Source organism: Hemicordylus capensis, chromosome 1 (assembly GCF_027244095.1).
Source record: "Hemicordylus capensis ecotype Gifberg chromosome 1, rHemCap1.1.pri, whole genome shotgun sequence".
NCBI lineage: Eukaryota > Metazoa > Chordata > Lepidosauria > Squamata > Cordylidae > Hemicordylus > Hemicordylus capensis.
The window spans coordinates 233,342,329-233,367,006 of NC_069657.1; the positions used below are offsets into that span (position 1 = coordinate 233,342,329).

The window sequence follows — 24,678 nt, forward strand, 5'->3', positions numbered from 1 at the left end:
AATCTCTCCCATTAAAAAGAGAGTCAATAGGATGCCAAAGTTTGTTTCTTTTAATGACTGATCATTTATTTAGGTGGTATAAAAATCCAACAAATAAATAAAATTGTGACCTAAAAGTATTTGTCTGTCAAGCAGCACTGCAGAAGCAAATAGGAATACACCTTCAGCTCTTCCTCAAACTATTCTGAGAGATGAGAAAGAAGGAAAATGTGGATAAGGTGGTTTATAGAGGACATAAAAACCTTAATTTCCTGGAAATGTACTGAAGCTGACGACAAAGGGGGTCTACTTTCACACTAGATACACTACCAGTTGCTATTAGATTTTACTAATAGCAAAATCTATTTGGCTTCTTTCCACAAAAGCCAATTAAAATTTACAGCAAATAAACTCAGCTGGAATTGCAGTTATGCAGAAATATAAGCAGCATTTCTCAACTATCAGAAAATGCCTAATAACTAGTTGGAAAACACATTACTCAGAAAACAAGCTGAATACTATACTTACAAGGTAAATTTACTTCAAGTTCCGCAACTTCTGTTAAAAATAAAATAAAGATAACATTAATATTTATAATTGATATGAGAGAGAATAGAGCACAGGTGCCCCTTGTTATCCATGGTCCCAACACCTGAGGTTTTGCGTATCCGCAGCTAGGCAATGGAGACCCAACATCATTATACACAATTTTTTAAAGGGTTGAAATTTGCCTGTTTGCAGTTCCTAGTTAGCCTGCTCTAAACCTTAAAACCAAAATTTAATCAAACTTCCATGCAATGTCTGAATCAGTCTGTTGCTGTAACAGTAGAACTTTGATTTAAATTTTAAAAAACTTGTTTCCACCAAACTGTAACTGCAAGTTGCAGTTCTCAACTGCAAGTTGCAGTTCTCAACTGTGAGAGGAGAACTGGTCTTGGAGAGGAGAGCTGGTCTTGTGGTAGCAAGCATGACTTGTCCCCATAGCTAAGCAGGGTCTGCCCTGGTTGCATATGAATGGGAGACTTGATGTCTGAGCACTGCAAGATATTCCCCTCAGGGGATGGAGCTGCTCTGGGAAGAGCAGAAGGTTCCCGGTTCCCTCCCTGGCTTCTCCAAGATAGGGCTGAGAGAGATTCCTGCCTGCAATCTTGGAGAAGCCGCTGCCAGTCTGTGAAGATAATACTGAGCTAGACAGACCAATGGTCTGACTCAGTATATGGCAGCTTCCTATGTTCCAATGTGAGTTGGATGTTATGTTTTTAGCCTACTTTCCAGTAGACTTATGAGGCATTCTATTTGTGTGTCCGTCCATGTGTGTGTGACCCCCGCCCACCCTGCCCATCAACTTCGCAACACCTGGACCAATATGGACCAAATTGGGTATAGTTGTAGGGGCACAGAGGGACACCTCAATGGCACAGTTTGTGATGATGTCATCCACCCGATCCAAGATGGTGGACACGTAAACATTGGGAGGAGCAAGTGGGCTAACTTGCGAACTGCCTAAACGATTTGAACCAAATTTGCTACAGCTGTATGGACACATAGGGATGCCCAAATGGTTTGGTGTGTGATGATGTCATCCACTCCAGTTCAAAATGGTGGTTGTGTGTACACCTGAGGCGCAAGTGGGTTAATTTGTGGACTGTCTAACCAATTTAAACCAAATGAGGTACAGCTGCAGTGACACACAGGGACACCTCAATGGCAATGTTTGTGATTATGTCATTCAAACTGAGTAAAGATGGAAGACACATAAACCTCTGAGGAGCAAGTGGGCTAACTTGTGAACCACTTAACTGATTTGAACCAAAATTGTTGCAGTTGTAGGGACACACAGGCCCCAATGGTGTAGTTTGTGGTGATGTCATTCACCCTGATCCAAGATGGTGGATGTGCGAACTTTTGAGGTGCAAGTACACTAACTTGAGGACTGTCTAACTGATTTGAACCAAATTTGGTAGTTGTAGTGAGTGACACACAGGGACACCTCAATGGTGTAGTTTGTAATGATGTCATCCACCCCAATCCAAGATGGCAGAAACATGAACATTTGAGATGCAAGAAATTGTGGACCTCGATTTGAACATTTAGTCCAGTTGTAGAGACAGTGGAAGTAGGCTGATTAGTTCTTACTAGACCAACTTGATTATTTATAAAATGGGATAATAAATCCTAGTTGAGCAAGACCTGACCTGGTTCAGATGTCATAGCCAGATTGTGCCTGGGCTGTTTAGAATGTACCGCAGGCTTGTATGCTTCTTCCTTCTCCTTGTGCATGCCAGTTCCCTCTTCCACTTCCTTATTTGCAGTAACAAAGTTTTCCATGATGTCCAAACTAGGCAAACTACAGTTTGATTTCAAACCATAATCCATAGTTTGAATGTACAAACCTACAGAAAGTCCCTGATGGCTTGGCAACAATGTCTGAACTGGGAATCTTCAGCTTTACTGCCCAGATATGTGAACTACTTGGCTTAACTGAACACATACTGTAAAAATGTGTGGTGGGGGCAGAGGAAGACTACTGAAGTAGTTTGTCTAAAGAGAATCAAAGTAGACAAAAGAACAGGGCTCTCGACTTTGGCCCTCCTGCACATGTTGGCCTACAACTCCCATAATCCTTGGCTATCAGCCACTGTAGCTGGAGATTATGGGAGTTGTAGTCCAAAAACAGCTGGGCATGGGGCAGAGTTGAGCAAGGCTGCAATAGAATGAACAATTTGCTTTATGCCAATAAGGGCAACTAGACACATTACCGATTAAAGGTCTACATATCTGAAACAGCTATATACATCAAATGCACAATGTGTGAGCTCCTTACGAAAAAAAGGTACTAGCAACTTGCTATCAACTGGACATAGGTTTATCACGCAGTTTCTCCTGACCTGTTAAGAGACTGTTGCAGCACTCACTTTTCTTGCCTCACAGAGAAAGAGGCAAGGCCACCCCAGGCATCTTTCTCAACTTTAAGAATCCAGAGATGCAGTTGCACTATTCCCACAAGGCTCCTGCTTGGGAAAGAGCACTTGAGGTGGTTGGACAATGGAAAGAACAGGTGATACCAATGAACTGCTTGCTTGGGGTTAACAAGCATTCACTGCAGGAGAACTATAAGCTGAATTTTATCTTGATTACGAAGCAAGTTAAAAACACGTTCACACAAACAGGTGTATGTTTGTGTGTCCTATTGATTCTGTTCCATTCTAGATGAAGCACAAACACGTTCCAGTAATGCAGTAATTTCAAATGCAGTGTTTCAATATAGTATCACTACAGTCAATTACATGGCTGTAAAATTTCCAGATCCAAGATTCAAAAACAATGTTTGTGATGTGCTTGCCTGGATTATGAAATAATGATTTCTAGCAACACTCTCAGGGTTTGACATTGGAGAAGCACTTTCAAAATCTGCAGATTACAGAACAACTTCAGGTACAGTATTTAGTTTAAACTAGGAGTCTACTGAATAGGTTAGTGCTACAACATAGTGGCAAAGCCTTTGTGCAAAGCAGTCTCCAACTCTTCTGGTCTCAGACTTCTCCATCTTCTACATAAAACAAAATAAACAGCACACCCACAACATAAAGGAACAAACATGTGAAAGTGCTGAGGATCTTCCTTCAATTCATGAAATGCTTCCATGTTCTAAAGTCTATGAGCTTCAAAGTGCAAGATCTGAATCTGAAACTATCGATTGTTTTTTGAATCGGCATCTTTTGTTCACTTACATTTTACAGTATCCAGATGATAGCATTGTCAGATTGTTTTCAATGTTGTCATCTTATATATTTTTACATCTGATTTGCAAGGGTGTGTGTATGTGTAAATGAAGGGGCAAAATTATAACACCAAAGTGGCACTGAGGCTTTGCAAGGCTTCACCATGCCGGCTGCTTAGTGGAGAAAGAGGGGAGGGAGGGGGGAAGCTGAAGAACCCCCACCATCACCACTCACTGCCAGATTATTGGTGACCTCAGTTTATCGCGCCTGCTGCCTCACGAAGGCTTTTTGCAGGGTCAATCCATTGTATTACTTCCTGTTGATTTCTGGCTGGCTAGTAAGTAATTTGCTCCTCGAATAGCCTGCTCCAAGATAAGTGTTTGGCTCCTGGAAGAAGGTTATATTAGCCGATTTCCTCTCATTGTTTAAAAATAGTGCAGTGCATGCTTGTCCATGCTTCTCAATGCACAAGTGAATTGGTAAGCTCTTGACTCCTCATTCAAACAAGGACCTTTTGAGCCTAAAAGTCTATATATTAACTTGCATGGCATTTAGTTGGATTAGCTAGTGATAAATCACCTTTAGAACAACAATGATAATTAAAATACCAAGCAGTATTTACCTTTAACAAGCAGTTTGTCTCTAACAGACACTCTTCGAGTCGAATCAGAAGCTGGGTTGGATGCACGGGGCCCCTTAACACCATCGTCCCGTTTCAGTTTGCTGGCAAGTGTTAGCATTACTGCTCTCTTCAGTCTAAAACACATAGGTTGAAATAAAATTACTCACTCTGTCTTGTCTTTTAGCTGTCTTTTCTTCCAAATGTGAGACTCAATTACATGAAAGCATTTTCCAATAACTTTTATGCCTAATAATAAGCAGGCCCGAGTCTACACTGGGGCAAACAGGAGCCGGCTTGCCGGCCCCATTATAGCAGCCCGACCCGAGACTGGGTGGCGGTGACAGCAGCGGCGACTTACTGACTGAGCGTCGCGACTGTCGTCGTCCCCACCACGCCGGCTGCTTAGCGGAGGAAGAGGGGAGGGAGGGGGGAAGCCGAAGAACCCCCACCATCACCACTCACTGCCGGATTATTGGTGACGTCAGTTTATCGCGCCTGCTGCCTGACGAAAGCGACGAGGGAGGGAGGGAGGGGGCAAGTTGAAGACTCCTCATCGCGCCTGCTTCCTGAAAGAGGAGAAGAGGAAGGGGGACGACAGAGGCAACCTATTCTTCCTCCTCATTGGCTGAGGGATGTGCAGACTGAGGCTGTGACAGCCCAGCCGAGGAAAATACCTAAGAGGAGCCTCTCAATCACTTCAGCTTGTACATCCTTCAGCCAATGACAAGCAGAGAAGGAAGGAATGAGGGAAAGAGGGGTGGGGCTACGAAAGGAGCCGGTCACGAGGCGCTTGTGCAGGGAGTTTGTGGAAGGATTATAATGCTGCTCCGAGAGAAGAGGCAAGCATAGAGCTTTGAGCACCAGTTTTGCACTTTTCTTGATGGGGCTGATTTACTTAGGGAAATTTCTTTTTGAGAGGCATTCATTCCGTATTTTATTTTATGCTTATTGTAAATCTGTTTGCATACAAGTAGTACAACTGGATAATGCTACTTAATTTAATGCTAAAAAAAAATAAGGCTGCCCTGAAAACATACTTGACAGGCAAGACTACAATTCAGTGCTGTCACTTGAATATTGGGAAGAAACCTGATCTACGGCTAGGAAATAGTTTCAGTTTTGTCTACATATTATTATTATTATTGTTATTATTATTTTACATTTATATCACGCTCTTCCTCCAAGGAGCCCAAAGCGGTTCTGAGTTTCTCTTTCACAACAACCCTGTCATGTAGGTTAGGCTGAGAGAGAAGTGACTGGGCCAGAGTAATCAAGTCTCATGGCTGAATGGGGATTTGAACTCTGGTCTCCCCGGTCCTAGTCTAGCACTATAACCACTACACCACGCTGGCTCATACACGCTGTGCTATATACGTGCACAGTGTGTAAAGTTCATTCTGATACATACCGGTATCTTCTTCAGTGGGATTCTTCTCCCACTGAAGAAGATGAGTCAGATGATCCAGGTTTGTAGTATGATTCATGATAATCTTGGGTGTCTGCATTTGGAAAACGTGCCATTTTACCTTATGCAAAATTGGTTTTTCTTAAAAAGACAAACAAAAATTCTGCTGTGTTTAAGTTGAATTGGGACACGGTGAAGTGTGTGTACTAATCACTGTGTTATGAACAGTGCCATTATGAATGCTGTACTTACTGAAATTATGTTAATAATAATTACTTTGGCCAAAGTAATAAGCTCTTTATCTTTGAACTTGTGCACATTTACATTTTGATATATTCAGTTGAACTTTCACCACAGTCCTTTTTTGGGGGGGGTGGGATAAAGAATAGCAAAAAACATGCTGGGTTCCTAGGAAGAAGTAGGATGCATAGTTTTGGAGTTATGGTTTTTGCCCTCAAATACAGCCACCTAATGGTGCAGCGGGGAAATGATTTGATTAGCAAGCCAGAGGTTGCTGGTTTGAATCTCTGCTGGTATCTTTCTCAGACTATGGGAAACACCTATATTGGGCAGCAGTTATATAGGAAGATGCTGAAAGGCATAATCTCATACTGCGCCGAAGATGTGGAGTTGACACAGACGCCAGCACACTTTGCCTTTTGTCCTCAAGGATGGGTGATACTAAACTGCTTGCCAATAGGGAACAATAGAAACCCTAGGAATGCCAGTAGGAAACAAAAGGAAGCCACTGCTTGCTATTAGGAAACTCAGGCTTGCCAATAGGGAACAATGGAGAGACCATGCTTACCAATAGGGAATAATAGGAGATCACTGTTTGTCAACAGAGACCACACTTGCTAATAGGGAATAAGAGGAGAGCACTGCTTGCCAGTAGGGAACAATAGGAAGCCAACACTTGCCAAAAGGGAACAATTATGAAGCCTTTGTAACACTTAGGGTTTCTTATCCTGGTAATATGACTTTGCAGACATGGGGAAGGTTGTTGACAGGAAGCACTCAGTCAGAGATGTTTCAAACAAAAAGAATATTTATCTCCAGGGAGGGAGAGAAAAGAAATGAATACACCCAGCCTGCAAACGCTGGCTGGAAATGTGATCAGAGGGCTGGGGCGGGCCTTGTGGCGAGCAGGCCACGCACCCTTTTCATGTGAGGTCACATGCATGGAGGGCTCTGGTAACCCTTTTCATTGGTGACCTGGGTTCTTTGAACTCTATTGCTCAATGCTGGCTCCACCCCTGTTTGTGTACATTATAATTAAGTAGGGCTGTTAACTCAGTATGTAAAACTTTAACCCAGTTCCTTCTTAGAACTGTCCTTTTTACCAGTCCTGATCAAGAATGTCATTCACCCAGTCTTTGTCACAGACTGAGGTCGTGCACATGACCCCAGTGGGGAGGGTGGACAGGATGCATGGAAGGCAAGAGCTTGCCTGCCTTCCATGACAGATGAACATCCTCCCCTTCGCTGAAGGGAGATGCTGGGAGCAGGAGAACTGCCCCTCTCCCCACATCCCAGGGTGCCCCAGCGCACCAGTGGCTGCTCTCCTTAGAGCAGCTGCTGCGCTTGGTGTGGCTGCTCCTTCCCCCGGGCTCACTGCCGGAAATGGAGGTGGGCCGGGGGGAAGCTGTTTAATGCGGTGGCAGTAGTCCAGACCAGGGATTCTCAGCGTTGGGTCCCCAGATGTTATTGGACTTCAACATCTCCCATAATCCTCAACCAAAGGCCACTAGGGCTGGGGATTATGGGAGTTGAAGTCCAATAACATCTGGGGACCCAGCATTGAGAATCCCTGGTCCAGACGATTGCCAGCCAGTCGGGCTTGGTGCAAGGGCAGCACCAGGTTCAGGCTCCTGACACTTCGCACACGCAGCCTAGCTGAGGCTGGGCTGCCCTAGGCTGAGCGTGTGAATACCCTTACTGTCTTATTCCCAGGCTTTATTACAGACCTTTGGGTCTAAAACATCTCCTTTTGGAGACTGTTTCTCGCCAGACCAACTCCCAACTGCCACTCGTGATTGACAACTCCACTGTGCTCCAAGCTAAATTTACATCAAAATAGTTCTACTCCATTCATCATTGTATCATTTCATCACACCCCTAGATCAGGGGTTCCCACCTCTTTTTTTTAACAAGTGTACTTCTTCTGCTACAGATCTTCAGCTTGAAGTTGAGATTTTGTTTGTGTGAGCACGTGCACGCGTGTGCGCTCACACACTTAAATGTTACATTTAGGGTAACAGCCACTCCCCCTCTTTCACCCAAATAATATAACACAGCCATAATATGATTATCTACTTGTAACAAGGGAGTTACTAAAGGCTCCCCCAACCAAGACTACCCTCCATCTACCCACAACCAAAGACTACTAATTTATGGATATTTACATACTACTTTTTAACAAAAGCGGAGGGAGAGGAGACCAGACGAAGTTGGCAGAGAAGGGCACATAAAGGATGCATGAATGAGAAAGCCTTGAAAAGGAGTGGTGGCGGCAAGCACACACACATGCACATGCAGGAGAGGAGAAAAGGAGGAAGGAGGTTGGTAGAGGATGACACAGGGACAGGGAAGAGCAAGGAGCCTTGGTGGGACATTAAGGATCCATAAAGAAAAGCAGTGGCAACAAACATACACACAAGCACACACAGTATGCTTCAGGCCGCTCTGCCTCTGAATTAGCCAGCCAGGAGCCAGCCCACCCACTTGCCAACTGATAGCAAGCTGGCTGTGCACACCACTGACAGAGCTTGCAATTGGCCAAGCTCTGTCAGAAGGATTCAGGGCCAGATGTGGAGGAAGATTCCAGAGGGGAGGCAGGGGCAGCAAAGAACTTCTGCTGGAGGAGACACAAGGGCAGGGAGCTCAATCTAGCATATAGCTGAGCCCCTGCTGAGAACCACCTGGGACACTTCAAAGTACCACCAGTGGTGCCTGTACCACGGGTTGGGAACCCTTGCCCTAGATCATTTTCCCTTTCTGTGTTTCTCCCCACTTGATGTTCTTTTCAAGATGGGGAGACAAGATCTGTATGCAGTATGCAGTAGCAGCCACATAATAGAGCTATAGCACAACAATTGTTGGAGATGAACTTCCAGTGCATCAACCTTTTGCCTAATGACCACTAGGGTTATTGGGAGTAGAGACAGTGAGTCAGGGTCTCCCTAGCTGTCCCTACTCTATGACCCCTGAACTGACTCTGCAGCACTTCCTGTGCTGAGTCACAATCCTTCCTTTCCTCCTAGAGAGCAGATGGAAACATCTCTCTCTCTCTCCTTACCTATCCACTATGTAGTCCTTTAGATTAGAGATAGGTCTTTCCTATCTAAGTGTATTTAACCAATAAATATTTAGTGTTTAGTCATACAAGGATCTCCATGTCTTTTCTCTAAATAGCTGCAATATCCAAACCATCCTCTGCTACCTACTCTGTAACTGGAGTGTGTGCTCATTCCTTAGTGCTCTGCTGTTTTACCTATTGTGGGTAAAAATCATCAACCTCTAACAACAATTGCATCTGCCAGGCTACACCCAGCCTTCAAGGAGGCTGCTTGTTGCATGTCTACATGACTCACTGGCTTTCACCTTGCCTCCTTCCAATCAGCCTCCACTAAGGGTGGGTCATTCAATTGCTCCCAGTGCACATGCCTAGCAGCATTCCTGCTCTCTGATGATAGTGCAGTGCCTGTCATGTCTCAACATGAGTCCGTACTCCTTCCAGTCAGGAGGAAAGCCCAGATCAGTAGGGTTGCCAACTTTTCATTGCCAGAATGAGGGACACATGCTTGTGGGGGCTGGGCGTGAGGGGTGGGAGGTGTATGCAGTGGTAATCAAGAGCCTGAGTATCATATATTTAATTTAATTATATGCTATTGAATAATTCAAGCATTGTTATTATTTAGAACATATTTAAGTTATAGCACTTTTCAACCAAAAACTTCTCAAAATAAGAAGTTGCTCGCCTCGCTAGCAAAATGAGGGACAAATGCTGTCCCTATAGGGATTAACATTTCATCCCTTAAATTGAGAGACATCCTACATATTGAGGGACAGTTGGCAACCCTACGAGATCAGTCATAACACAGAAGCAAAATAGCAGCAGCAGAGATGTAATGGTTGAAGAGGTTCATGTAAGCAAAGTGTCTGAATGTTTGCAGCTTCTGGGTTTCGCTGACCAGTTACTTTGCTTAATTACTATAGTGTTGTTGCATTTTCATTCATTTATAGTGTTAATAGCATTGCACTTTTATTCATTTTCTTCCACTGAGCCAGTGAAAAGGAAAATAACGTGACATTTTTGTTCAGGGAGCGGCTCTCAAAGAGATTCAAGGCCAAGAGGTTTGGGGAAAACAGCCTTAGAACCAGCATAAGTTATGAAGCCCGATGATCAAAAGATGGAATATACTGATGGAATATACTAGGGCCTTTCATACAACCATATGGGGGTGGGTTGGAGGGAATGAGAGTCCCCATCCTATCTTCTCCACATGATCGGAACCTCCATTTGGGTTTGTAAACTCACAGAACACAATCAATGCATTGCTCAAACCGGGAGCTTTAAGCCCTGCCTTGCCATGAAAGGTCCTCTGATGGCTCCTCTTCCTTCCCAGCATGTTTTGCACTGCCAACAGAAGGGAAAAGCCCCATTACATTAGCAGTTGCCCTCTGATTGACCACTGAGGAGCAGGAGGTGGACTCAGCCCTGCTGAAGGGCCTACATAGACTGGATCATAGAGTGTGCTTTTCAGAGTGGTACTTCCATGGCTGAAGCCCTTCTTCTATCCACAGCTTTCTCCTGTTGCAGTGACTGCTGTGCCCTGATATCTGTGTAGGAAAAGTGGGTGGATCCACATGGCTAGAAGAACAAAGCAGGGGGGCTCTCTTTTCCTCCTACACTGGTTTAGACCAGGGTATGGAATTCAGTATTAGGGATGTGCATGGAGCCGGTTCGGAGGCCCTTTGCTCGACTTGCATACTTCCGCTGATGTAGGGTCCAGCGAGGCAACGGGGCAGCAGGGAGGTACGCTGCTGCCCTGATTGACCCTTTGCAAATGGAGTGTTTTGGGGGAGCAAAGGGAGGGGTAAGTGCACCATCCCCCGCCCTTAAAGTCATCCCGTCTTTGAACTTGCCCCACCCGGTTCCGTGCCCATCCTTATTCAGTATGCACTGAATCATCACACCACAACACTGTAAACTTCCAGTTTTCATTTCACTTGGGAAGTTTGCTGAGGGACATACACATTAATGCACTGAAAACACAGGCATGGCTCACAGTAAGCCATGCTTTAGCTTCTGTTGCAAACATATTGTGACTTGTTTACAAAAAGCAGACATTCCCAAGTCTGAATTATTTGGCCATTCTGTGAATTAGGAAAGTGCATGAATCCCAATAAAACCAATGGGCTTGCTTCTGCATAAAATACAAATAGGAATTGGGCTGCAAACCTCACATACACTGCCCAGGCACACAGGTCTGCCTACTTCTGATTGGCCTTGTGCCTTATTAATGCATGTCACCTCTGGAGTTCCCTTTTAGTGGGCAGCAGCTGCAGCATGACTGAAACATGGAAGGTGTGAGGCTATGGGCTTTGCAGCATATGCTTTGTAGATGAGACTGGAGATCATACATTGTGAGGTTGTTCTAAGTACAGTGAGCAGACAGAGTTTTTAGACTTTGTATGACATCACAATTTCCCCCCCTAAAGTCATTTTGCAAGTTAAAGGTGGAGTTGCCATTTTAAAGGACCATTGAACTCAGTTATATAGATCCTCAAGCTGTGATTTGTTCCTTCTTGTCTAGAAGTACTTCAACAAAAATACTTCAAAGCGAAATTCCAGCGTGAAACCACTGAACTAAATGTATCAGCAAACTGGATTCTATTCAATTTGAATTTAATTGGAACAGTGGGTTTCTTTCCCAGTAGAGGTGGTAAATTAGCATTGCCTAGCTAGAAATATAGTAATCTCACCGATAACTACTGTTGTGATGGTTCACTATTTTTATATGGCATGAAATGGCATAGGCCTACTGATGAAATCTTTGGTCATTATATAATAACAAAGGAATCAAACACACATATACATATCAAGAGACCTATATATTAAATAATTATATCATTACAATTCCTTCAGTTCCTGGCTTGTTTCTGTCTTGAACTTTTCTCCTCTGTTAAGTTCAGACTAATTCATGGCTTGAACTTACATAAGACCAGGGGCATAGGTAAGGGAGAGGTGGCCCATGTTCGCCCCTCTCCCCGGTGGCGCCTCAGAGCAAGGGAGATAATGAAGAAATAGGGAGGGATGGAGCTGGGGGCCCTCAAGAGCAGGGGGGCCCCAGGTTCTTTGAACCCATTCACTCAGTTATAGCTACATCCCTGCATAAGACTTTTAATGAATCAGGCTTGCAGTCACGATTAGGTCAACAGTGAAGAATTTGGATATTTCATTACTCTTAGGGAGGTGACTATGACTTCATTGATTCTTGACATATTTTTACTCTATATGTTATTTGTAACTGCTGAAGAAGACTATTTGTCAAAATGCATCCTGTGGTATATTTAACGGATGCATTGCCTAGTACAGGTGTTATAGTTCATGTTTAAGTGTTTTGATATGTACATTTGTGTTTGATTCCTCTCGTTATGTAAAAGTGTCTTCTTTACCCTTTTGTTTGCTTAGGTTATACTTCGGGTAATAGAAAGTTTGTAACCCTACGTTGCAACTATTACAGATTTACTGGTGCCTTTTGGCCCTACCTTTACACTTAGAGAGAAAAATCTGTCCACAAGGTAATACTTTGGGCTGGTGCAGATGGTCATCTGCTGACACATGGTAACATTGGGGATAGGCTGAGAATGTGGCTGCCCTGACCTTGCCAGCGGACATCAACCTGACACACTCTTTGGGCATCCTTTAGTTATGTGAGGTGGGCTTTCATCTGCATTATCCTCTACACATGCTCCAATGCCCCTCTCATGTGTTTAAAGGACCCCCAGTATTGGGGATGTCTGCTGGGGACAACAGGATGGGCGTGTTTTATTGCACATGTTGATGGATGAATGTCAGATGGCCCTTTGTGCATCTGACAAGTAGGCTCATGGAAACTAAGACTCCATGAGTCTTAGTTTCTTGCTGGATTGGACCAAAAGCTCATCTAGTCCAGCATCTTGTTTCCAACATGGTCAGTTGCTTTCAAGAAATCCACAAGCATTAAATTGAAGCTTTTTGCTCATTAGCAACTGGTATTCAGTGCAGTGGGAAAATGCTTGACTAACAAGCAGAAGGTTGCTGGTTCAAATCGCCGGTGCTATATCGGGCAGCAGCGATATAAGGAGATGCTGAAAGGCATCATCTCATACTACGTGGGAGGAGGCAATGGTAAAACCCTCCTGTATTCTACCAGAGACAACCACAGGGCTCTGTGGGCACCAGCAGTTGACACTGACTTGGTGTCACACTTTACCTTTACCTATTCAGAGGTCTATTGCCTCTAGCTTTACTTTCCTGCCTCATAACCTGCCTGATAGGTAGACGTGTCAGAGTGCCACCATGAATCTGTTGACGTTGAAGTGTTATTTTTGTCCAACAGATGGCAGTCATAAGCGGGCGTGGGGGCGCCGCTAAGCCGACGGTAGCTGCAAAAGGTGATGGTGGTGGATTCCACCAGGTGGAAGCCAACTCGGTCCCGCAATTGCTCATGCTCGGAGTGGACGCAGAAAGAGGCGAACAGATGTGTCGAAGTCGGCAAGAGGGATGTTGGCGACCATGACGAGTGGAGCGGCGCCTGGTTGCTTGGGGATTGCTGCTGCCGCCGCCGCCGCCAGCCAGCGAGCGGCGGAGCTGTGCGGAGCGAGGCAGTTGCTGGGAGGAGCTTCGTGTGTTTTGTAGGTCACCCGCCGCCGAGTGGGACTGCGGCGGGCTCCTTGCCGGCTGCTCGCCAGGCAGGCTGAGCGAGGAGGCGCTCTCTTCCATGGGGCTGAGCGACTGGCTGGATGTCTGGTGCTGCTGCCGAGGGAGATGCCTGGGGGATGCGGCGCTTCCGGAGAAGGAGCCCCTCGTCAGGTAGGGAGGGCGACTGCCGCCAGCAGGTGTCCGAGAGAGACGGCCAGGGGCGCCCCGCTGGCTTCCTCCGAGCGGCTTTGGCCCTTCGCTTCAAAAGGGGAGGGGGGGGGGCGCGTAGTCGTGTGTGTGATCAGGAGGTGCTGCTGGGGCCCGATCCTGCGGACGGCATGACGCCCTTTGGCCAAATGACCTTGCCCGCTAACGGGAGGGCTGCGTGAAGCTCGGGAAGGGAGTATGACAATGTTGTCAGTACCCTGAACGCGATTGGGGACATCCTGTGTCTCTAAATTCCGGGAGGAAGCGGACCTGGGTGTAATGGCAGTGGGCCCCAACGTATCTGCTCTTTAGGCAGAGGTATACAGCCTGATTGAGCTGTCATCGGGCTCATAGAGCTTTTGGCAAGACTGTACCCCCGCCTTCACTTAAAGTTACAAAAAGAAAAAAGAAAAAAGACCACTCTAGTAAATTTGACTGTTATGGCCCACCCTGATATGAGTCCTTGTAAAGAGAGGCAGGGTATAAATTATTTACATTAATAGGAGCAGTTGAAGAATGCACAGCTAGGGCTCACTCATTAAGGAGAATCTTAGATTAATAAAATGAAATCTAAATGATTAACTCTGCACATAAGTGTATATGACTAAAACAGGAAAAAAAAGCTTTATTTCTTTTTAGATGGTGCAGGTATATGTTGCAGCAGCACTTCTGAGAAGAGGTATGCCCTCTATGTGAGAGAATGCCTCTTCTAAGGTGGTGAGAGCCATTTGCAGTGTTTATAAGCACTTGCATTATATTTTTATAATTGACATCTCTTTTTGGTCAATGTTAAAGGTTTTAAAATTGAATCTAACCCAGGGGTTTCCAACCTTGGGTCCCCAAATGTTGTTGGACTACAACTCTCATGATTCCCAGACACTAGCCTTTGGCCAGTGGGTCCAACAACATCAGGGTTGGGAACCAGGGCCAGATTGGGGGCACTGAGAGGGTGGTGGAATGTATGTGGGGAGGGCGCTGGGTTTTGAGCAGAATGAGTAATTAAGGGGGTGACTATTCACTGCTGCTGAGTGCGGCGGGGTGCAGGGGTGCCCCATGGGTAGGGCGCACCGGGAATATGCCCTGTTGCCCTGTTCCCTGTTGGGAACCCCTCATCTGAGTAATGGTTGCCTCCCTAAGTATATTTTTAGAGAGATCACGAGCCTCTCTTCATGAAGATTAAACGCGATTGCTCAGTGAAGAGGCAAAAACATTATCTGAATGCTCAGAGACTCTGTCTTCTTATTGCATCTAATGTCTCTGCCCAAAGTAGGGTTGGGTTTGGCTCATATAAAGCTGTGGCAAAGTATTTTCATCCAGTCAGCATTCTGGCTCCAAGAGGGATTCCCCCAGTCTCCCCAGGCAATCTGTTTTAAACTTCCCCAGCATTTCCTGCATGAAAGGCTTCCAGCAAAGCCAGCTGGAAAGGGACTAGGGGAAAAGTTATAGTTGCAGCTGCAGCAGCTTGCTTCCTGGAAAAAACAGACGCCCTATTCAGACATTGTATTGTACAAGCATACCAATATCTGTACACTTGTACAGTCGTCCCGTGCCTATTGTGGTTTTCCCAATCACAGATTTGAGTATCCACGACTGGGGAATTGTGACTGCCCTTGCCAACTGCGACCTGAGTATCTGCAGTTTGGTGATTTTATTTTTAATTTCAGGGGGGTTGGGGGGCAATTTTCAGGGGTCTGGAGGACATTTCTGGGAGCAGGGGGTGATTGTTTCAATTTATCACCTTATTTTTGGCCACTTTGCAACTGCAATTCCCCTAACCCCCCCCTTCCCCACTGACTTTAATGCCTTGTCTATCGCGAATTCGCCAACTGCGAGGGTTTCCAGGAACGGAACCTGCAAGGTTGACGAGGGATGACTGTGCATGTGTTTGTGTGAATGACTGTGCTTGTATTCATTTTAAAAGTGGATCTGGATACAGGCCCCTTATTTGAATGGTATAGATAGGAAGTTCACTGCTGTACCTGTGCTCAACATAATGTGTGGATAACTGTATGTATGTATAGATGTGTACCTGTGTATGCTGTACACTGAATGTAAATGTCTGAATGGAGCTAAAGAGTATTGTGGTATCTTAAAGGCTAACACATTTATTTCAGCATAATTTATATTTGAATAAATTATATTTAAACACATTTATATTTGAATAAATATAAATAAATATAAAACATTTATATTTAAATAAATGTGGGGGTCTTCAAGGTACCACAAGACTCTTTATTGTTTGTTCTGCCACAGACTGACCCCTGCAGAAGTTGCTTAAAAGGGAAATTCCAGCTTCTTCACATCTTCTTGGGGAAGGATATCTCATCTACAGGCTTTCTAACTTGCTTCCTATGGTGTCAGAAATCTCAGTGTGTATGTTGTGAGTGTGCTTACTGCCTCACTGTGTGGATCAGGCACACATCCAAAAAGAAAAAGGTCTGTGCTGGCAAGGAGAAAACGACTCCCACTGTACATGACCAGTTTACTACTGGGCAATAGCAGCTGCCCCATACATCTATTTTAGCTGCTGTGGGGCAGTGTAATATTTAGACCAAGCCTTAAGGAATAGGAATGGGACAGAACTTCCTTTATTTGGAGAACTGGGTCTGAGTCTTGCAAGACAGTCAAAGCTGGCGGTATTGGACTAAATTGTCTTGCTTGCGTGAACCATCTGTTTGCTCTGCTGGCACTTTTCTGTTGTGGCACACTTTGGTCTGGATCAGGGCTGCAGAATTTTCACCCTCCAGCTATTGTTGGACTACAATTCCCATCACCCTGACTATTGGCCATTGTGGCAGGGGATAATTGGAGCTGTAATCTAACAGTTGGAGGACCAAAGTTGTGCAGCCCTGGTCTAGATTATTTCCTCCCTTCCCCTCATTATTTACCATGTGGTGGCTGCTTGTAATCTGACTGCAGAGTGCCGTCAACATGTGGTTAGCCAGTCATCCGTAGTATTTTATCACCTGGAGCTTTTTCACACAAGGCTTTTATTATTTATTTATTTAGCACATTTTTGTGCCCTAACCCAAGGTCTGGTGCTACTTTTAGTTTGCATCTGCTCCGGAATTGAGGATGTGTGTTCACATATTGGCCGGATTTCCCCCCAAAGACCCTGTGAGCTATCGGGGAGCACTTCGCACACCATTTGGGTTTTTCATTGGAAGTTAGAGTGTAGCCCGATTTATATCTGGGGTTAAAAAACACACACCACTTTTTGCATTGAGTTTTTTGGGCAATTTTGAACTCTTAGTAAACACATAGTAAAGCCTGCTGTCTGAAAATGCTCCTGGTGAGCCAAATTGTAGTGGTAAGTAAAGTTGTGCCATCAAGTTGGTGTCAACTCCTGGCGACCACAGAGCCCTGTGGTTTTCTTTGGCAGAATACAGGAGTTGTTTACCATTGCCATCTCCCATGTGAGATGATGCCTTTCAGCATCTTCTTATATTGCTGCTCCCTAGGCAAGTTATTAATTTATTAATTATTTATTTATTCAATTTCTATACTGCCCTTCCAAAAATGGCTCCGTTTTGGGAGCAGCGATATAGGAAGATGCTGAAAGGCATCATCTCACACGGGAGATGGCAATGGTAAACAACTCCTGTATTCTGCCAAAGAAAACCACAGGGCTCTGTGGTCGCCAGAGTTGACACCAACTTGATGGCACAACTTTTATACAGCCCTTCCAAAACTGGCTCAGTTACTTCCCCACTGCGTCATTAGGTGGCTCAAATTGTATTGGTGGTAGAGGTTAATGTGGGAATGGTGGACTCACTGTGGGCTTCTCGTTTGTGTGTAAATGCTATGTGCAGAAGTGGTTACAGAAGTGATTTTTCAATGTAAGATATGGCTTTCTCTTTCCTTGCTTTGACAAACACAAAGATCTCAACACTATCTTCCCTGGTGTGAATAGTACAAAAGCTAACCTGAAGCAATTCTGTTGTGCTTTTATTTTTCACATAAAACCATATGTTTCCTAAAGCATTAATAACGCTTCTTGTTATGATATCGTCCTCCTTACATAATGATACTTTTCCATACATGCCATTCTGTAATTGAACTCAAATGCTAATATCCAGCTTTTCAGTCCAGGGCTTGGTGCTCCTTAAGCAATAGGTCTTGAAAGCCAAGTCTGTTGAATATATTTTTCTTAGTGTGTGGATTAATTGAGACTAGCTGACCTGGCGCAGAGCATCTTCGCCTCTAGTTCTCCCTGTCTCTCCGCCCTCCCCCATTTTGTTCTACCCCCCTCCCTTCAGTTCCAGTTTGTTCTCCCCGGAAGGACAGCCTGGCTGCTGCTGCTGTTTCTCCCCAGCTGCTGGCCGGCCTAGCTGCTGCTGCTTCTCTCCACGTGCTCACGGTTCTCCTGGCCAGTAGTTTCTTTCCGCCCATCCTTGTCGCTGTCTGACAGCTGCTCGTGAACTCTCGCGAGAGCTGCCATACATGGGATTAGCAACACGTACACCTAAGATATATTAGATGATTAAACCTATGTAGATAATGGTATCCATGTAATGACTGAGCATCTAATTAAATCTGTTTGCACAGTCTTGTGCATTTAAAATATTGTTATAAATACATGACAGTGTTTCTTTTCTGGTTTGTTTCTTTTGCTTCTAAAACACGCAGAACTTGTGTTTACTGTGGGCTTGGTCCCAAAATTAACCAGCCACTATTGCCATCTATGCAGCAACTGATGTACTGCTACCGACGACTCCTTCAAGCAGGATGGATTTCCCATATTGAAAGCAGTTGGGAGGGCAGCGAGAAGCATGCGAACTATTTTTTATTATTTCCCCCACACATTTCCTGTATGTTTAACTGTTACATGCAGTGAAATATATGTTTGAATAGTTGTTTCTATAACTGATTTATATACACATAAGATATATGTTCCCCCCACCGCCCTACACAAAGTGTTTGCTATGTAGGAAATTTGTCATGTTTGAAAGCAGTAATAAGATACTGCAATAAAATAAATATTTTTAGTGTTCTAATCTTGTAGTTCCTTCTCTCTGAACTCCCGAGAATAAGGAAATAACTACAGCATATTTTATGTTGCAACTGATAACTCAACAGAATAATCCAGAAAATTTATCAGCACGTGATGATCTGAGTGGAATTTGATATTTGCTGAACTGTCAGTGCTACAGATATAGCTCTGAGCTATAGTAACCTTCTTCTTCCTGCAATTCCCACCCTATTGGAACTGTGATGATGAAGGAGGTGCCATGTTCATGCAGGAAGCCTGACTGATACCAGAGTTATAAACTTTGTGTGGCACATCCTGCACAATATTTTTGTTGTCATGGGGCAGCACATGGTGCTTACTTCATCTGTTTCACGAGTCTCCTGAATGACCTAGAGAGACTTACATAGGGTAGCTTTCTTTAGTAACACTTTAAAATACTGATCCAGTTACTTAAAGATGGCTTTATACAGGAAATCCTATAGAGGAATGGTAATATAAGTAATTACCACACGTGCAATAAGTGTTTGTGTTTAAAATTAAACTCTGTGGTGTGTGATTTGGACAAAAATACGTTGATAGCCAAAGAGCGCTTTTAAAATACAAGAGCTCTATACTCCCCAAAGCCATTTTTCAAACAAGCACTCTTGTTTGCAGGTTTTCAGTTCTTAAACCTTTTAAAATAGTATCAGCAGATATGACGATTAAATAAGTGAATTGTGTCATGTGATTGTGATAGCTTCTTACACAATTATCTAGCTTATTCTAGTGCTAAGAACTAGGGATGCAACCTAATCAATTAATCACTTAGCTGCATAGATTAAAAACCTTTTGATTGACCAAAAAGGCATCCTTGACTAACTGGGCGGCATTTTTATTTTTTTAAAAGCAGTTAATTATATTTTAATATTAGTACTTGCAAAAACTGACCATGCCTGGGACCATCTTAAAAGAGTAATTCCTTCCTGTGTGAGAATGAAGGGTGATGCCTATTCTAAACAGTGCCTGCTGTTACACAAATTTGCTTTTTTAATTTAAACATTCACAGATAAACCTTGGTTGATTTCAGCTTATGAGTTTTGATCATTTCTAAGATTTCTTTAATGAGATTAGAGTCATTGGCTTTTGCAGTCATTTGGTCTTAGAGCATGGTCTAAGGGCACATGATGCAGCCAGCTTGCTGAAGGTAAGTAGGTCTTGGTGTGGTCAGTGCCTGCATGGGAGACTTTTGTATGACACCTTCTGGGGATGCTCAGTGGTAGAGCATCTGCTTTGCATGCAGAAGGCTCAAGGTTATAGGGGTGTGCACTAAATGCATTTTTGCATTCCATTCCAAGTTTGGAACAGAAAGCAAAAAGCCCAAAATGTTTTCATAACAACTGTTTGAGCCTGTTGTTCCAACAGAATGACTCCATTCTGATGGACTGTTCCAGCCGCCATTTTGTATTCCAGAATGGCACTCTTTCTGGCCTCTGCGTGCATGGCAGTGCATGCATTTGCATGGTGGTGCTGATCATTCAAATGGCCACCATGAGTGCACAGAGGTCAGAAAGAGCACCATTTTGGAATATAAAATGGTGGTCAGAACAGTCAGAATGTTCCAACTTGGAATGGGGTCATTCTCTTCTGAGTTTGGAACAGGGCCCCCACTTTATAAGGTGTTCTGTTCTGAGCTCAGAACACTAGAAACACCCTGTTTCAAAGTGGAATGTTCCAATATTGGAATGTTCTGCACACCTCTACCAGATTCAACCCTTGGCATCTCCTGGTAGGACTGGGAAAGACTCCTGCCTGAAAACATGCAGATCCACTGCCAGTCAGTGTGACAGTACCAAACGAGATAGACCAACGGCCTGATTTGGTATAAGGCAGCTTTCTGTGTTCCTGTGGGCCTATGTAAATGGCAGGTGCTAATGCAAACCCACCATGTCTAAAGGCATTGTTGTAAATAACTTCCTCTAAAATGCAGCTCTCTGCTATTGGATATTCTTAAAGTGGGCACAAAAGGAGGATATTCAACCTTTTTGGTTACATAATACCTTTAAAATGTAGGAGAGTGAAAAATAATTTTGAACAGTGGTCAGTGAAAGTCTGATTGCACAGTGTATCAGTATAAATTGATGCCTGTTTTCTACCATTCTTCTTGGGAAGTGGAAAGCTTAAATCTGTATTTTGTGGGAAGTGAGGGCTAGGAAAGTATTTCTGCAGATAAGCTTAGTGTTATCTAAAGACAAACCTTGCTATTTCCTTCTGGTAAACATAATCTAAAACAGAGGTACACAACTCAAATGTTCATATGGGCTGGAATCAATCAGAAATAGATGGACTGCCAAAATAATAATAATTTTTTAAGTAGTCTAATTACCATGTGGGTAAGCACTGTACTGCTTTTCCCCATAGGGAATAATGAGGATTTCAGCAGCCCCATAACTCCACGTTGGGGCACCAGGGTGGCCTAATGCAGGTTATGATGGGTGGAAGGAAGCTACCACCCGGATTTCAAAGAAAATGGGCTAAGGGGTGATTTTTAATAGATTTTTGAAATTTGCGCATCTTTAAACTTTTCCCCATAGGGAATAATGGGAATCTCAGCGGCCCACGTTTTGTTGTTGTTTTCAGTTTTTGAGGTGTTCTGAGAGTGGATTTTTTAGTGCAAAATGATAATGGATTCTCTGGTCATTAATCATTTTGCACCAAAGATGATGAATGAACAATGGTAGTGCATTCTTAGTTCATTAATCATTTTGCACCAAGGATGATGAATGAACATCTGTGTTCATCTTTGTTCATTGGTGCAAAATGATGAATGACCACAGAATCCACTATCAACAAAATGGTGGATTTTGTAACATCAAAACCCAATACCCTATGGGCTAGTGGTTTGGGGGGTGGTTGGCACCCCATGTACACTACACCACAACCTGCTCTGGACCACTCTGGTGCTCCCCACATGGAGTTATGGGGCTGCTTAAATCCCCATCACTCCCTATGAGGAAAAGCTTAAAGACATGCAAATTTCAAAAATTTGTTTAAAATCATCCTTTGCCCAATTTCTTTGAAATTTGGGTGGTAGCTTCCACCCACTGGGCACTATCGCCAAACCCACTGTTGCCACAAAATGGAGGTCCGAATATCCAAATTTTGGGGGGGTCCGAATCTGGATGATTTGTTTTGTACCCGAATCTGGGCAGTTGAGCACGGGGTAATTTGTCCTGTCTACAGATCACCCAAATCAGCTAGATTCAGGTACAAATAGTTTTGTACCCTAATTGATTCACACATCCCTACTGCAAGTTCTTCCATGAGAGTAACCTCCACGTTGGCTTCGACTATGAGGGAGCAAAACTCTTGCTCCTCACTAAGCCTTTCCGCACGCACTTCTCTCCAACAAAAACCACCCTTCTTGTTCCCAGAGTTCCCAGCAACCACGCTCTAGGTCCCATCCACCTGGTGTATTCATTAGCTGCCCTGGAGTTCACCAGCGTGTCAGTCAAGACAAGGGTTCACTCCCTGTTAACTCTTTAGAGGGAGGGAAGGCTGACCACTACAGGGTGGAAAGGGGGTAACTTTTGCTTCTTTTGGGGAGCTCACTGGAAGAAAGTGAAGTGAGGCACTCCTCTCAAGAAGAGAGGGAGACCCCAGGGGCGTAGCTAAGGGAGAGAGGGTCCGTGGTCATCCCTCTCTCTGGCGCCCTCCAGAGTGAGGGAGATAATGAAGAAAATAGGGAGGAGTGGAACTGGAGGGCCCTCAGGAGCTGGGGGCCCATGTTCTTTGAACCCTTTTGCTCAATTATAGCTATGCCCCTGGGAGACCCCCTTTCTCTGCCAGACAGGATGCTCACTTGGAGATAAGCTGAGTTCTGCAGGGGCCCCTTCAGACCACCACTACTTCACAGCATGGCCAGCTACTGGACAGTTATTTTTTCTGCTACCAGCCCTAGTCACCTCTTGCCTTGGCAGGGCAGATGCAGCACAGCATAACAAGACAGACTATCTGAGCGGAGGAAGCAAGCAAGAACAGCAGGAAGCATCATGACTCTAGTGGATCCTGGCAAGCCACACAAACTCTCTGGGCACTTGGCAGGACACTTATGGCCTTACGTTGTACACCCTAGATTTAGAAGTATGAAGTACTCATTCCCATGATGTGATTTGGACCAAATGCTTCTGGGGGTGGGGTGGGTGGGTTATGTGGATAATACCTTTAAAAATTAAGGGGGCACCTCCTGTTACCCCCCCACCACCATTCAAATGTTTCCCCCCTTTTCCAGTTGTGCTGTCCTGTGCCCCCAGGCTGGGTTTTTCTCCTCCAACCTGCCTACACCACTGTTCCAAACTATCATGTATTTACTACAAAAACGTCGACCTCTCCTTTCCCTCAAAATCCCAAAGTGGCTACAGTTTATAAAGTAAAAAAATACAAGTACCTGTAACTCCCCCCCCCCCCCACACACACGGGACAAATAAAAATTTTGGAGGGTTGAGCTCCCACCCACCCCAGCATTATGGTCCTCGTCTGAATTCTTATGGCTGCTATTTGTACTCTAAAAAACCATGAAAGATCCTATTCATGGATCCTTCACTTCTGAACTGTCTTGGCTCTTTGCCCCATTACATGATGCACTCAGGGTGAGTAAACATGAATATAAAATATTGCTAAAGGGTGATGTTCCTGAAACTTCTGGTTTGCACCTCATCCCCTTACAAAAGTATGCCCCCTCACCACTGCCGGACAGCACCCTGCAGCCGCCATCTCACCATATGATGCAGGAAATCCTTGCAGTACCAACATGTATGCAGCCTGCTGGTTGTGCGTGAAAATATCTGTGTATGGACTGAGTCATTCATCCAACACTGGCATCAGAAGAAGGCTAGAATAGGGCATATCTATAGGCCCATTCAAACCTTATGTTCATCACTCATACAAATGTAGAGTGTACACGGGTACAGTATTTCACATGTTAAATGCAGGTATAGAAGTACATTTCCTATCTGTACCATGCATTCACAGAAGCACATGTAGGGGGTGTACAGACAGCTGTACATTCATACAACATAATGTCTGAATTGGGCTTTTCTTTCTCCTAAAACCAGAGAGCTCAGGAAGGAGGCTGGATGCTGGAAAGGAGAGGAGCTGATGTGGCCAGAAGTTTCCATATGTTCTCTTCCTCTTTTTAGGGGTGTGCACGAACCTATTTTATTTTATTTTATTTTATTTTATTTATTTATTAAAACATTTTTATACCGCCCAAAACTTATGTCTCTGGGCTGTTTACAACAGAATAAAAACAAAGTAAAACATTCGTTAAGACAAAAATGGGGGGGGGACACACATACATTACAACAATTTAAAAATTTTAAAATAATATTTTAAAACAGCATTAAAACCATTAAAACAACATTAATTAAAAGCCTGGGTGAAGAGATGTGTTTTAAAAGGCTTTTTAAAAGCTGTCAGAGATGGGGAGGCTCTTATTTCACTAGGGAGTGCATTCCAAAGCCTTGGGGCAGCAGCGGAGAAGGCCCGTCCCTGAGTGGCCACCAGATGAGCTGGTGGCAGCTTCAGACAGACCTCTCCAGCAGATCTCAGTGGGCGGTGAGGTTCATCCAGAAGAAGGTGTTCCCTTAAATACCCAGGGCCCAAACTGTTTAGGGCTTTATAGGTTATAACCAGCACCTTGTGTTTTGCCTGGAAACATATCGGCAGCCAGTGTAGCTCCTTCAATACAGGAGTTATATGGTCTCTCTGAGATGACCCAGAGAATTCTGGACCAACTGTAGTTTCCGAACTACGTACAAGGGCAGCCCCACATAGAACTCATTACAGTAATCCAGTCTGGAGGTTACCAGCAGATGTACCACTGTT

The 24,678-nt window shown here is 44.3% G+C and overlaps 2 protein-coding genes across 5 annotated transcripts in view; one reads left to right on the top strand and one right to left on the bottom strand.

Moving 5' to 3' along the window:
- Positions 1-4,955, bottom strand: part of UBE2F (ubiquitin conjugating enzyme E2 F (putative)) — a 78,166-nt gene extending 73,211 nt beyond the window's left edge. Inside the window, exons 1-3 of one of the 3 annotated variants that reach the window (XM_053283297.1) lie at positions 4,682-4,955; positions 4,324-4,457; positions 508-537 (exon numbers count right to left, since the gene is read on the bottom strand). In XM_053283297.1, the coding sequence (XP_053139272.1) occupies positions 508-537; positions 4,324-4,441 (148 nt within the window). In that variant the 5' untranslated portion in view covers positions 4,442-4,457; positions 4,682-4,955. The remainder of the gene's footprint in view (positions 1-507; positions 538-4,323; positions 4,458-4,681) is intronic. The other 2 variants (XM_053283298.1, XM_053283296.1) reach the window with 2 other exon arrangements.
- Positions 4,956-5,077: 122 nt separating this feature from the next.
- MREG (melanoregulin) overlaps positions 5,078-24,678 on the top strand; it is a 64,329-nt gene continuing 44,728 nt past the window's right edge. The window contains exon 1 of one of the 2 annotated variants that reach the window (XM_053283294.1): positions 5,078-5,162. In XM_053283294.1, the coding sequence (XP_053139269.1) occupies positions 5,143-5,162 (20 nt within the window). In that variant the 5' untranslated portion in view covers positions 5,078-5,142. Of the gene's footprint in view, positions 5,163-13,345; positions 13,809-24,678 lie in introns of those variants that run through there. The other variant, XM_053283295.1, reaches the window with a different exon arrangement.